This window comes from Kryptolebias marmoratus, linkage group LG23 (genome assembly GCF_001649575.2).
Source record: "Kryptolebias marmoratus isolate JLee-2015 linkage group LG23, ASM164957v2, whole genome shotgun sequence".
NCBI lineage: Eukaryota > Metazoa > Chordata > Actinopteri > Cyprinodontiformes > Rivulidae > Kryptolebias > Kryptolebias marmoratus.
This window is the reverse complement of record NC_051452.1, coordinates 9,252,207-9,266,158: the sequence shown is the minus strand read 5'-3', so window position 1 is coordinate 9,266,158 and position 13,952 is coordinate 9,252,207. Positions and strand designations below refer to the sequence as shown.

General features: G+C 43.3%; 1 protein-coding gene across 3 annotated transcripts in view; it reads right to left on the bottom strand.

Annotated features, from left to right (window-relative positions):
• farp1 (FERM, RhoGEF (ARHGEF) and pleckstrin domain protein 1 (chondrocyte-derived)) overlaps positions 1–12,409 on the bottom strand; it is a 49,102-nt gene extending 36,693 nt beyond the window's left edge. For all 3 annotated transcript variants that reach the window (XM_017431623.3, XM_017431625.3, XM_017431624.3), the window contains exons 1-2: positions 12,198–12,409; positions 5,383–5,574 (exon numbers count right to left, since the gene is read on the bottom strand). In XM_017431623.3, coding sequence (XP_017287112.1) covers positions 5,383–5,556 — 174 coding nt within the window. In that variant the 5' untranslated portion in view covers positions 5,557–5,574; positions 12,198–12,409. The remainder of the gene's footprint in view (positions 1–5,382; positions 5,575–12,197) is intronic.
• Positions 12,410–13,952: the final 1,543 nt, after the last annotated feature.

The window sequence follows — 13,952 nt, the reverse complement described above, 5'->3', positions numbered from 1 at the left end:
CACGATCGCACACACACACACACACACACACAAGACACTGACTTTTATCCAAACGCACACACACACATCGTTGGTAAATGACGTCTCGTCTGATTCGGAGAACCTGCCAGTCACGACAGGGTTCGAGTTTGTACTGGAAAAAGGTTCCCCCCCTGCCGCCGCCGCCCCGAGGGGACAAAAACACAAAGAGCACATCCTTTCCAGCTTTCATAATTTATCAGGTGGGAGTGAGAACGCACCTCCATTACACATTAATAATGAAGTCACATGTGCTTCTTCTCTTCGGGTTAGGCACTCACTTCGGACGGTTACAATGCAGATTTAGAGGCCAAGAAAATCACCGTTGTCGTGTTTTATTCATATCATGTGCACTAAAAAGCTCTGCCTAAAAGACAAGAAATGGCAATAATAAAAATAATAAGTACAGATAAAGATGTGCTTTGTCTCAGAGCTGAAAGGCCCACTTGTGTTGCTGATGCACGAGGACTTTTATTAGCGTTCAGAAAAACGGGGAGAAGCTCCGATTTAATCCCAGCGGACCGACGGAGTCCGTTCACGTTGTCTGAGCAGTTTTTAATGTTTCTAACAGCTGAAAGGACACAAACACTGGGACATCAGCTGAAACCAGCTAAAGCCACGTCATTAATCTTACACGGTGAATAATTACAGAATATGCTCACAAGTCGCTCGGATAGAAAAGGACTTATTGTTGGAACGCTGGTTCAGCCTTCACGCTGATTCTGCGGACTTCTTGCTGTTTTAGCTGTTCGTTTATCAAAACGTTCGGCTCATTCAGGAGATTGGTGCTCTGACTTCTGTTTTTTGTAACTTTTATACTTTTCAAAATATTTAAACTTCTTTTACAAATTTTCTCCCCATAAAAAAAAAAAACAGCACGCTTGCTCTATTTTGGTCTTCCGATGCTACTTTTAGCTTTTAGATAAATTTAGCCTCTGGCTAGCCTTTTGCTACTTTCAGCTAAACACTTTACACTTTTAGCTTTGAGCTAGCCTTTTGCTATTTTTAGCTTTTAACTAACCTTGTTTGACTTTTAATTAAGATTTTGTTACTTTTAGCTTCTAGCTTAGCCATTGCAACTTTTAGCTACCCTTTTCCTCCTTTAAGCTTTAAGCTAGCCTTTTGCTGCTTAGCCTTTTGCTACTTAACAAGCTTTTTGCCATTTTTAGCTTTTAGCTAATCTAGCCCTACTTTTAATTAAAATTTTGATACTTTTAATCTTTAGCTAACGTTTCGCAACTTGTAACCTCTAGCTAGCCTGTTGCTCCTTTTAGCTTTGAGCTAGCTTTTTCCTGCTCAGCCGTTTGCAACTTAGTTAACCTTTTGCTACTTTTAGCTTCTAGCTAGCCATTGCAACTTTTAGGCAGCCTATTCCTTCTTTTTAGCTTTAAGCTAGCCTTTTGCTACTTAGCTAGCTTTTTGTTATTTGTAGCTTTTAGCTAGCCTTCTGCTACTTTTAGCTACTGCTATGCTATTTTTAACTGATGTTTTGCTACTTTTAGTTAGCATTTTGTTTTTTAGCTTTTACCTAAGGTTCTACTTTAACTTTTAGTTGGTGTTATCTTTAGCTTTAGCTAGCGTTCCACTTCTTTAAGTTTTAACAGTTTTAGCTTCTTCAGCAAAGTCACTCAGTGCTCAGTCCTCACTGTATTTTTACAGTAAACGTAATTTATTTTTTTAAACAGCACTGTTAAGAAGCTCCTAGACTAAAGTGGAAAACAGAATCAGGAACAGCTGAATCGAAGGAATGAAAAATATGAGGGTTTCCTGAAACGGATCCTTTCTGTTCTGACCCGTTTGTCACACCAACCATCCTAAAACCGACCTCACGTCCAGCCTCAACAAGCCTCAGGCGAACAACAACAAGCTGCTTGTTTTTCCTCTCAGGAAGCCCTAAGATTGTTTCACAAAGTTCAGTCAGAAGAATCTGATGCAACATTAAAGGACCTGAACTGTTAGCATCTTACCTGCTGTAGGTAGCTTTCTGAATCGCCTCAGTTTAGAGGAGCTAACGGCAAATCAGAGCGAGCCCGGGGACTAAAAAGTGGACCAAACCATGGTTTCCCGCTCAACGTAATCTCAAAATATCCAAACTATCCCTTGAAAGCGTGGCGTCAAAGACGGTGCCTCTTTAAGAAAGACGCGTTTCTGAAAACACCGCAGCAAAACACGGTAATAAAACGGAAAACATGTGATTTGAAACCGTTCTAACTCCAGCGTGTCATTTGTGGATCTTTTGTTGCCTGTTTTGGTTTCATAACGGCGTGCTGAACTCGAGAACCGTGACATAAATACCACGCAACGTCAAAAAAAAAAAAAAAACTTTAAAATGCAAGAAAAGAAAAAACACAACATTCCCAGCAAAGGCAAAAAACAAGCATCAACACGTTCAGGAGCATTAAAACTAAAAATCAAACACTGCAAACTGTACGTCACCACAATATGCTGTTAATTAAAAGTAAAAAAAATAAAAAATGAAGAATGCGAAGCTTTTTAAGTTGATTGCTGAGGTTTGAAGATAAACCCGCTGGTTAACGAACAAACGCCTGGTAGAGTAATTGCCGTTTGTCCGAGCTAAAGATGCTTTTTGTTGACTTTTTCCACTGAACCCTAAAGAATATTTATCTGTAAGTAACAGTGGACATTCTCATAATATGATTGGGTCATTTTGACCCAAAGGCAACAGTAGGGTTGAGTTAGCATCTATGCTAGCCGGTGAATAATCTGTTTTGTTGGCATGTTGTGTTGTGCAATCTTTTATTAGGCATGAAAATATTAAAATCAGGGTTCGTTTTTCAACGGGTTTTGAATAACCATCACACAGCGACCAGCTGCCTCCTGGTATTCATCCACAAACCTGATAATTGCAGATAATCGAGATGCATCGATAATCGTTTCATGACCACGGCGCAGCGCTCTGAATCGAACTGTGAGCTGCCGAAAGAGTCCCACCCCTGATGCAGATATCAGTATTTATAACCGCCGCCAAGGAGGTTATGTTTTTGGTAGCGTCTGTTTATGTGTGGACACGATTACTCCAAAAGGTACAAACAGATTTTCTGAAAACTTTTCAGGAAAAATCAAACATGGCGGCAGGAACGAGTGATTACAAATTTGGGGGGCGATCCGGTCAAAGTTCAAGGCTAAAGGTCAAAGTAAAGGTCAGCCTGTGCTCTGACTCTGCAGCTGGATAACAGGAATGCCAAACTGCACAGCTGGACACCTCATGGGTCAAGGGTGATCACCATTGATTTCAAGGTGACAGAGCTGAAGGTCAAGGTAACAGATGATCTTGTGCTCTAACTACGCAACCATGTAACGGAGGAAAACTAAACTGCAAGGTTGGACACCTCTTAGGTCAAGGGGGATCACTGTTGATTTCAAGGTGATGAGGTCAAAGGTCAACATTACAGTAGATCTCGTGGTCCAACTCTGCAGCAGTGTATTGTAGGAATGTTAAACTGCACAGCTGGACACCTCATGGGTCAAAGATGGTGCCTGTTGATTTCAAGGTTCATGGGGTCAAAGGTCACAGGCGACCCCTTAGTTAAAACCTTGTCTCTGCTCGGACATGTGACCCTTTAGTTTCCTCCACCAAGATGGTTCTGGTTCTGGTTGTGTCCGTTAGTTTGTTTGTTAAAAACTATCGAACAGATTTGGATGAAATGTTGGGTTAGAAACAAAAAAACAGTGGATTAAATTTTGGTTCTGACCCAGATCATGATCTGGACTGCACAGTTTTTAAATCACGCCATGGCCTCAGCGTGATTAGAAGCCGACTCTCAGCTACCACCACGTCAAACTTTAGCTCAATGTCCATTTTTATGTTGGCCAATGTTGATTAGCTGTGGCAGTTTGAGTTCTAGATGTAAAACCAAACAGAAAACATCATTGTCCACAACTGGGTTGGGTCACGTCTCCAAGCAGCCTATTTTTTTTTTCCTCCATTCCTGTTATTTTTGTCGGATCACACGCAGCTCGTGATGCTCCGAACAAACAATCCCCCACCTAAAGCATGTCTTTGTATCGTAAGTCATCCACAGAGCTCATTTCACACACATCTCGAGGACATTTTAATTTTTTTTTTTTTTTCCCAGACACCAGATTCCACGCAAAGTGTCCTCCCATCTACAGACACATCCTCAGGCCACATACATTCTTGGCTCGTTCTTTGGCGAAAGCTAATTACGGCCCCTCGTTGAGCTCTGGAAGCTCAGCAAGACCAGCTGAGACACTGGATTCTTTCCTAATTACACTCCCGATAGAAACAAAAATAAAAACACTCCTAAAAACCTATGCTGACAGTCCAGCAGCCGGGCTTTCTAAAGGAACGCAAACGCTTTTCTCCAGTCGAAAATGACACGTCGACGCAAGCAGCCTTTCTCCACGCCGAATACAGAAGCTCGCCTCTCGAGCTAAATTTAAAACACATGCAAATCCTTTGGAAGCCTGCGGGACGAATGCTGGCGAGGACATGCAAACGTCAAACAGTTACTTCGGGTGAGCGAGGAGCGAGGCGGGGAGGCGGGGAGGCGGGGAAGGTGGTGGACCACCTACTCCGCACTCGGAGCCAGGAAACGCAGACAGAGAAGCTGAGTCAGGTTTTAGGCTTTCAGGCAGGATCTCGGGGTCTGTGAGGTTTGGGTGTGTTTAAACAGGAAGCTGGCTCCGGTCCCACTTCCTGTCCATCTCCAGGAAGTGGCGACTGAAGCATTCAGAGCTATCGTCTTTGAGCAACAAGTAGGGCAGAATTCAACAAAGACACAAGGATTGGCCTCAACTATTTTAATTTTTTTTTCATTACCTTGAGACAAACAAATGAGAAAGACAATACGTCAGATAAAATGACAGATGGAGGCTCAGGAAAACAAACAGAACAGGTAGGTTTGGATCTCAAATGATGCCTGAGGGAAACGACACAGCTCTGTAAGCTGTCGACATGCCGCCTAAAGCTCCGTGCCATATTAATAATCTGATCGAACGGGTCTGAACAGAGAAAAGAGCTGCATTTTCCAGCTTCTCTAACAGAAATCCGCTCCGTTTTGTACGCAGGGACTCGACATATGATCCGCTTCACGGCAAAAATTGCAGAAATGAAATATGAGAAGTTAAACAGGATCCAGATCAGCTGATTGTCTGGGTTGATCTTTTTGGTGTAGCTTTCAGTTCAGCCTGGCGAAACAAAGCTATTCAGTAAAAGTTATTCAGGTTTTAGAACCATGTTGTCCAAAAACAGAGAGGACGCTGTGCATAGTACCCCGTTTCTTTTCTTTTTTTTTTTTTAGCCCAGGTTTGATAAGAACAATAAAAGCAACAAGAGCTTCAATTTAAGTTTCCAAAAACTCCCAGAGTGGAGTTACTCACCGATATCTGGAAGACCTCCTGCGTGTCGTCGAGCATCTGGACCCTTATGGAGACTTGGCGCCCCGGAGGTTGGGTTGGGGGGCGCACGCCCGGCTCCAGGGTGGACACGCCGAAACTTTCAGGGGCGCCCAGCCTCTGTCCGGCTGTGGACTGCCTCTCGGCCGGATCGGACATTTTGACCGCTGTTTCCGTCTGGTGGAGAAGAAGAAGAAGAAGGGATAGTTTTCCTCTGTGCTTCGAGCCGACAAACACAACAACCTCTCCCCATTCTAATAAGGAAAATATTTAAATATTCTTCTTTTAAGGATATCTAGAATGTTGATAAGTTTCAGCTAGCAGCTTCTGTAGGTATTCATGCACAAAAATAACAAGATTTCTATGTAAATAACTGTAATCTGAAACTAACTTGGGTATAAAACCATCCAGTCAGGTTAAGATGCGTTGGAGAACAATATATTCCAAAAAATAGAGTCCTCATCACCACATAGTTGTGCACATTTGACCCTTTATTATCTTTGCTACCAACTGTTGGTGCAAAATATCAGCTAAGAACAAAAAAGGGGAGCTAATATTCATAGTTTTTGGTCTGAACGAAGGCATCAGATTTGTCTAGTTTGGGTCTCGATGGTCCATTAGCATAAAAGGAATACACAATTTATGTATTCAAAGCACCTAGCTGTCACTTTAAATTGGTAGTACATAAAAAGGTTGACCTGAGATATATTAAATGGGGCAGTTTAAAGAGTTTTCCACTTATATTGGTGTGGAAATTTAAAATGTGAACAAAGATCTCGGCTGAATCCGCTAAAAGCCACGAGGAAGCTTGAGTCATGCGGTTGACCGACGTTAGGCTGGTCGTAGTCTGTGGAAGTCAATGAAAACGACGGAATCAGACCAGCGTTGAATCTCAGAGACGTTCAGAAGGAAATACGAGTTTATCGGCTGCTAAAAAAGCAGAAGAAGAGTACCGCCGACGGTGCAGAATACGCCTGTCAGGAAACTGTCAGAGTGATCAAACCCCGAAGCATGAAATCCCTCACAAAACAATCCTGGATATGTGTGTTTAGAGTTAGAACAGACAGGATTTTCACAAAGGGTTTGTCTGTGACCTTGAAATCAATAGGGATCACCTCGACCCATTAGAAGTCCAGCTGTGCAGTTTGACATTTCTATGTTATCAATTTAAAGATCAGACGAGAAATAATCCACAAACCGGCGTCACTTCGGCTGTTTCCGTAGGTAAACAAACTCATATGGTAGTTTGTTTTCAACTTTTTTAATTTAAGGACACGTTAACCATCAATATGAGGAAATAAAAAGGCAGATTTTTGTTTTATGCTTCATTTATTTTTAAACGGTCTTCATGACATTACAGCGAAGACCCTTGTAGCAAAATGACAACCTTACTTGAAGGCAAACTCTAATTGTTTAACGAGTCAGAAGAAATGTCTGAGACGGGGTCAAAGCCGCAGCGACGAAGGGCCCGAGTGCGTCACACCTTCCACCTTCCCAGACGCATTCCAGCCACGGCGGCTCCCAGGTGGGATCTACAAACACAAGACCTCAGTTCTGGGCCAGTCCAGACCTGAACGGCAGATAAAAATCTGACGACAAAGACGCTCAGCCGCCCCCTTCTTCTTTCGGCATGCCCCCACCTCTGCCCCACACTTGATAAACCTCAGCCTCAGACAGTAAATATCACCCCCCCCACACACACACACACACACACACACACACACTCAGACAGCTGGTGACATCAGGGTGGAGGAATGTGTTCGAAAACAGACAGGAGAAGAAGCTGGCTTCGGTTCAGCCGCTCTTCCAGTAAACCTTCGAACCAACGGGACATCTTGATGATTAACGGGGTCGTTCCTCGTGCCCCCGCGGCTCTGCGTCCCGATTAACAGAGATTCGTAAATGTTTAGGGACGAAAGGGTGGCGGCCGAGCAGGGACGAGCATCAAAGCGCCCAAAGTTTAAGTGGGCTTCATTCACCGTGTCTAATGCAGTTTGAAGAGCAAATGCACTCTGTCAACAGGAGGACGGCAGACGTCTGATGCAGCTTTCCAACACAGAAACAACTTAAGGAGTGTGCTTACCGATGAGATAAAGCACAGATTCAGAAAACAAATTAAAAGCTGCGACTCTATACAGAAATTTAATCTGCACGCACAGACGACGAATGGATTACTTAAAGATTTAGACCAAATAAAAGCTACTTAAGAACTTTTTTTTGTTTTTAGGACAGATTTATTCCACTGTCTTGCCTCAAACAGCTACAGGTACTTCTGAAGGCCTCACCTGCAGAAAATAAACATTGATTTGAAGTCTTTTAAAGGCAGGGTTGAATTTCCAGTCCCCTTTATTGTGGTACAAAGCCTCGTATTAATCTGCTCCCTTTTTTCCCCCTCTTCTATCGAATTGCACAACAAAGCTCAGAACTTCTAGTAATAGTTTCAAACTAAAAGCCCTTCGGGGGTTGAGAGGATTTTTATTGTGGACCATTTGAAGGCGGCCAGACGCGATCAAAGCGAAGCGGATCAGGATAAACGACTCAAATTAAAAGCTGCCAACAGAACAAGCCGCTCTTATTTTATTTTTATGCAATAAAACTACTAAAACAACAAAGCTTCGGGTATGTTTCTCGACATATTTTACACCAATTCAGTTTTAGCTAGGGTTGCTTAAAATTAGGAAAAAGATACAACTGTGATATTATTGAATATCACGATAATGATAGCAGTTGCGATAAAACGATTTTATTTTTTTACTGCCTTCTTTCTCTTCTGTCATCATGATGCTGACATTTATTGTACAAATCGGCTGTGAAGGCAGAGGGGATCTGATGGTCATGAAGCTCACATGTGGGATTTATTGCATTTCTATGTATAATTGATACGGCGATGACGATAAACTTCCAAAATATCGTCCATATCCAGTTTCAGCTTAGTGAAATTAAAGCCCTTTTTGCAGCAAAGTTACTGGAAGCTCTTTCATTTGTGTTCAACACAAACGTGCCCTTATTGATGCTGAGGTGTCGCCACAAATTATATCTGTACCAATCACCACGACTGCGATCGTGTAGACATACCGAGAGTATTTTGAGGATTTGATTAATGTCCGGCGGCACGGTATTTTGATGTGATTGCTGAAAATTGTGATAATACCCGTTGGAATAAACCCACATTTTCCAAGACAGGCAGGTCAAATTTCAATGAAACGCCCAAAAAGTAACCGCTGGAGGCACATCTACAACTTTAACTTTTGGAATAAACCCAATACAAGATGGCTGCCACAGGTAATCAACCACATCAAACACAAAGACAGCTATAACTCATCGGTTTTTACAGATATTGAGCTAAAATCTGGTTAACAACCAGCTAGATTTGATTACAAGAGTGCCGGTCTTACTGGTCTGGAGTGATGTTATCAGGAATTCAAGCCATCTATATAAAAAAGGGAAATCCTCCATGATTCACAACAACACCAAACCTTATACAAAGGGATTTCCTGGTGCTAGCAGGAAAAAAAAGGATCAAAGGAAACTGTAAGAGTTAAAAAACAAACCATTATTTCTGAAGGCATACCTGATTTAAAAGTAGATTTGGAAGCTTACATGCTGTTTTAGTATTGGGATCGGTAGATGGAGCCTTGATGGACTAATTTTTACACAATTATTATTATTATTATTATTAAACTTTTATTTTGGATTCCCAGCCTTAGTCATTGTGACTCATTTTTTGCAGCCCTAATTTAATCTAGACTTTTAAATTCTGTTTTTAAAACTTCAATTTTGTCCTGTCTGCGTTCTTTGCACCTATAAGTTAGATTTTATCTCAATGTGAGTACAGGGAACAGAGGTTAACGTTTGATACAAATAAGTTATATTTTTTTGCTCGTTTGATTGATGTGATTTTATGAAAATCTGAATTAAAATGCCTCTGTCTCATAAATGCTTCAACAAAAAGCAGAAAAGTTGTTCTCTAGTCTAGCTTCAGTCTGAATACAGCCAAGAAAAGATATAAATTCTGCGTTAAAGACACTATAATATATATTATTTAACTTCCTCTTTCCTATTCAACAAAGGTCTCTAATTCCCAAAGCAAAACTTGAACAACTTCTTAAACACACGCGGAAAAGACACACAATAAGTCGCCCGATCCTTCCTAATCCCCTCACCTGTACGCACAGGTTGGTGCCTATCCTCACCTCTGCGACAAAAGCCGAAACTGAAAACTGGAGCTGAGCCATGGAAGTGACCCGACAGTAACAAGGACCTGACATTCGAGTTACTCATTACACCTGCGGGAACACTGGCTTGTTGTTGGGAGCCGATTCACTAAGGTGCAGCACTAAGGTGAAATGAGTGCTGGCGTGAAAAAAAGCTGAAGGAGAAGCCGTCTGTGTTGCCTGACGGCGTTAACCTTAAAGGATAATCTGCTCCTGAAACCCTACACCTGATCACACCGGGTCGCCTGTGGGCTCCTCCTTCAAAACAAAACAAGTGTAAAGGTTAGAACTACTTTTATCGCCGCAACGGACCTAATCATGGACAAGCAGGTGCCGATCACAATGGCAAACGGGAGAACTCCTATATAGGATCGCTTCGTTCACGAGAAGCCTGCTGAGAACCTCTGGGGTGTTTTCCCCATCACAAACAGACCCGTAAAAGTTCCCCGGGCTGATTTAAGACCCTCGAGATCAGCGCCGGCAGCAATTAAACCCAGAGAGCGCGACTTGGGAAGGTTCTCTTCGTCTCTCTTCGGCTCACAGGCAGGGACCAGGGAGGGTTTAACGTGGAGCTGGTCGTGCAAGAGGGGAATACAGAGTGAGGCGGTCACACGGCGGGCACAAAGGAAGCCACTGTGGGAGCGTCCAGCAGCGGGGCCTTAACTCACCGAGGCCTCGCCAGCAGACTTTGAACTGCTGTTCGCTGCAACTTTCCCAGGAGGTGGGAGGGGAGGGAAGCTCATGGGCAGAAAGAGCTCCGTGTCATACAGGCAATTAGGTCACTAATTCCTTTCTTTTTGAAGGAACAGGAACTTTATATCGCATCACAAATGCGTTCTAATCTGTTCCGATCCGCAGAATAAAAAAAGAAGGAACTCACTTAAAAACTGACAAAAGGGACAAAAAGACACAAAACAGCCTTAAAATTTTACAATTCGTTGAAGGAATCTGCGCAGATTCATGAAAAAGAAGCTGGAAACTATAGAAAAAGTCAAACTATTAGGTCGAAGAAGGGATGAACAAGCTGAGCTTTGTGGCGTTTCCCAGCATTTACACGTTTAGTCTGAAGAGATTAGGTCCTTTTCATCAGGTTAATCGCTGCAGCGTGAGACGCCATCTAACAGCTTTTTAAACTGTTAACATGACGCTCGTTATGTCTTTGTGCTAAACTCTGAAACCTCAGGATGATCTCCTGAAATGTTTAATCACACCAACATTCATTTCTACAAAACTAAAGCAGCAGAGCACATTTTTTTTTACAAGCTTTATGCAGTAAATGTGGCATCTTCCTTCCAAAAAGGACATCAAAATTCTTCAGTTTCAGACAAAAGAATCGGTTAAAACTTTTAGGTTCTGGTGGAAAGTTGACAGGAAGTGGAATAAAACCACGGAATAATGATAACTATTACATAAAATATAAAAGATACAAAGAAACTTTCATCTTTTAGTTTGAAAAGGGTTGAAAAACGCAACAGAAAACTCAAAGACAGCAAGAAGTGTTTTAGAAAATACAAAAAATGGGTTTTGTTTTGTTTGGTTTTCTGAAACATTCATGTTGACGGTTTTGCAACATTTTCTGTTTCTAACGAACACATGCTGCTGCGCTTTTTGTATTTTGCTTCATCTTTATACATCCGGTTGTGTTTTGGAGACGTTAAAATATTCAGATACTTCCTAATAATAGATGTAATTAGATGTAATTTCTCTTTTTTTAAAGATATTTTCCAATGTGTCACTTTCTGCAATGAAATCTCACATATTTTATTACCATTTACAAGCGGAAGCTCTGCTGTGCTTTCTAAAATCACGCTTTATGTTCTTTATGACAACATTTGATCAAGGTGACACTCCGCTTCCCCCCCTCACCTCCTGAAGCAATCTATCAGCTCTGCAACCTTCAGGAGAACCGAGACCAGCTGGACTGTGTGATACTGACTAATAATGGGCCCCATCTCAGCTGTACGCTCCAAAAATCTGCAAAACCCAAAATGAGGGGGCCTCGTCGGTCACCCCTGACCCCACTCTGCAGCAGCAGAGGATGGAGGTGGGGGTTCAACAGGGGGACATCAATGATGGTGACACCTCACAGAGCTGCTTTGTCTGGTGAAGTGAAAACAGAGCCACATTTACAGTCAAAGTACAGTGAGCTGCATAATGTGGGTTAGCGGAGTAATCCCTTTAGGCCAAAGATGTCAGCAGGTTACAGTGAGGCGACCTGCTCACAGATTAATGCCCATGAGCTCTGACTTGGCTGGGAATCCATTACTGAGGCAAGAAAACAGCAAAGAGTAACTTAGAAGCTGCTGAAAGTGACACATAACGAGCTGACCAGAAAGGAGAATGTCCTCGTCTGTGGTGAGCTTACAGTGAGAGAAGCTCAGCTGGACCCCCTGAAGCTCAGAAGATTAGGAAAATGGACAGACTGGTTGCAACAGAGGCGAGATTATACCACCGACGAGCAGAGTTGCTTTAAAAGGAGAAGCTATTTACTGTTCACTGTTTGCGCAGATAGGAAGAAAACTCTAAATTTCCAAAGGGGCTAAGCGTCAACCTCGCTCCATTACCCGGATAGGATGATTTCCTTACCCCCCTTCGTTTCTCCTTTATTCCTCCTCCAGGATCCACGAGCTGTCCCCTCAGAGGGAGCCTTTCCGTCGCACGGTAAATCCCACGCACGAACTCGGTGCCCCGGCCACGAACCGAACCGCTCCCTCTCAGGTGGGACGAGGTTTCTGCTCGGCAGCCATCGACTCAAATGTGGGCCAGCCGCCGAGAGAAGCTTCCTACCAGAACAATAAAGAGCCGCACACACGCTCAACACCGCCTCCAGGGCTGCCGAGGAGGCGCCTCACAAGCGGGGCAACAGCACCACCTGGTGGCGCGTCCTCGGCATTACACAACTTGTAACGAGCCAAACTTTCTTCTAGTTCCAAACTGATTAGGTTAACTGGCAACAGGTCAGGGAGAGTGCTGGGTATAAAAAAGGAGCCTTTTAGAGAAGCTGGATCTGTCAGAAGTAGAGACGGGCAGGGGTTCACCGGTGGGAAAGTGGATGAATTTCAGAATAATGTTCTTCAGTGGAAAACAATGAAGATTTTGAATATCAAATCTTCAAAATACCATCAAAAGAGTTCAAGAATCTGTAGAAATCCCTGAGCTCAAAGGATAAAAGTCTGAAAGTCAATACTGGATGGTCGTGATCTTTGGGCCCTCAGGGGCCACTGCATTAAAAACAGGTCCTGGTTCTGTTCTGCTCAGGAACACTTCCACAGATTATTGTCTGTAAACACAATTCACCATGCCGTCCACGAATGCTGCTGAAAGCTCTATCAGGCAAGGAAGAAGCCAGATGTGAACACCATCCAGAAACGCTGCCATCTTCTCTGGACCAAAGAGGAGAACTGTTCTGAGGTCAGAGAAAATTAAATTTGATATTCTTTTTGAAAATCCCTCACGCCATTTCCTTCATACTAAAGAGGAGAGGGACCATCTAATCCAGGGGTGTCCTATTCTGGTCCTGGAGGTCCTCCATCCTGCAGGTTTTAGATGTTTCTCTGCTCTTCAGCAGGTCTTCAAGTCCTGAAGAAGCCTGTTAATCACTCAGTCATTCAGATCAGGTGTGTCAAAGCAGAGAAACATCAAAAACATGCAGGATAAACCTGAACTGGACACCACTTATCCAGCCTGTTATCAGCACACAGTTCAGAAGCCTGCCTCTCTGATTGTATGGGGGTGCATTAATGCCTAAGAAGGAAGGCCTTACATATTTCAGCAAGACAATGTTAAACCTCATACTGCACCAACTGATTACATGAGATAATCAACCAGAGTGAGAGTTTGGTTCTCATTGTTGGTAATAAGTCCAACTCGTTTCCAGTAAGTGTTGGGTTGATTAAGCCAGGGTTGCCCTTTGTCACTAACTTTGTTCATAATAATCTTGTACAGAATTTCTAGGTGCAGCCAAGTATGAAGCAGCTGGGTTGAAGACCAGCACCTCTGAGTTTGAGGCCATAGTCCTCGACAGGAAAAGGGTGGATTCCCAACTCCTGTTTGGAAGTGAGCCACTGCTCACACTATTTGAGGAGTCCAGCTGTTTTGGAGGAGCTTAGAGTGGAGTCACTGCTACTCCTCATTGAAAGGAACCATCCATCCATCCATCCATCCATTCTCTTCCGCTTATCCGGGGTCGGGTCGCAGGGGCAGCAGCCTAAGCAGGGAGACCCAGACTTCCCTCTCCCCAGCCACTTGGGCCAGCTCCTCCGGGGGAATCCCAAGGCGTTCCCAGGCCAGCCGAGAAACATAGTCCCTCCAGCGTGTCCTGGGTCTTCCTCTGGGCCTCCT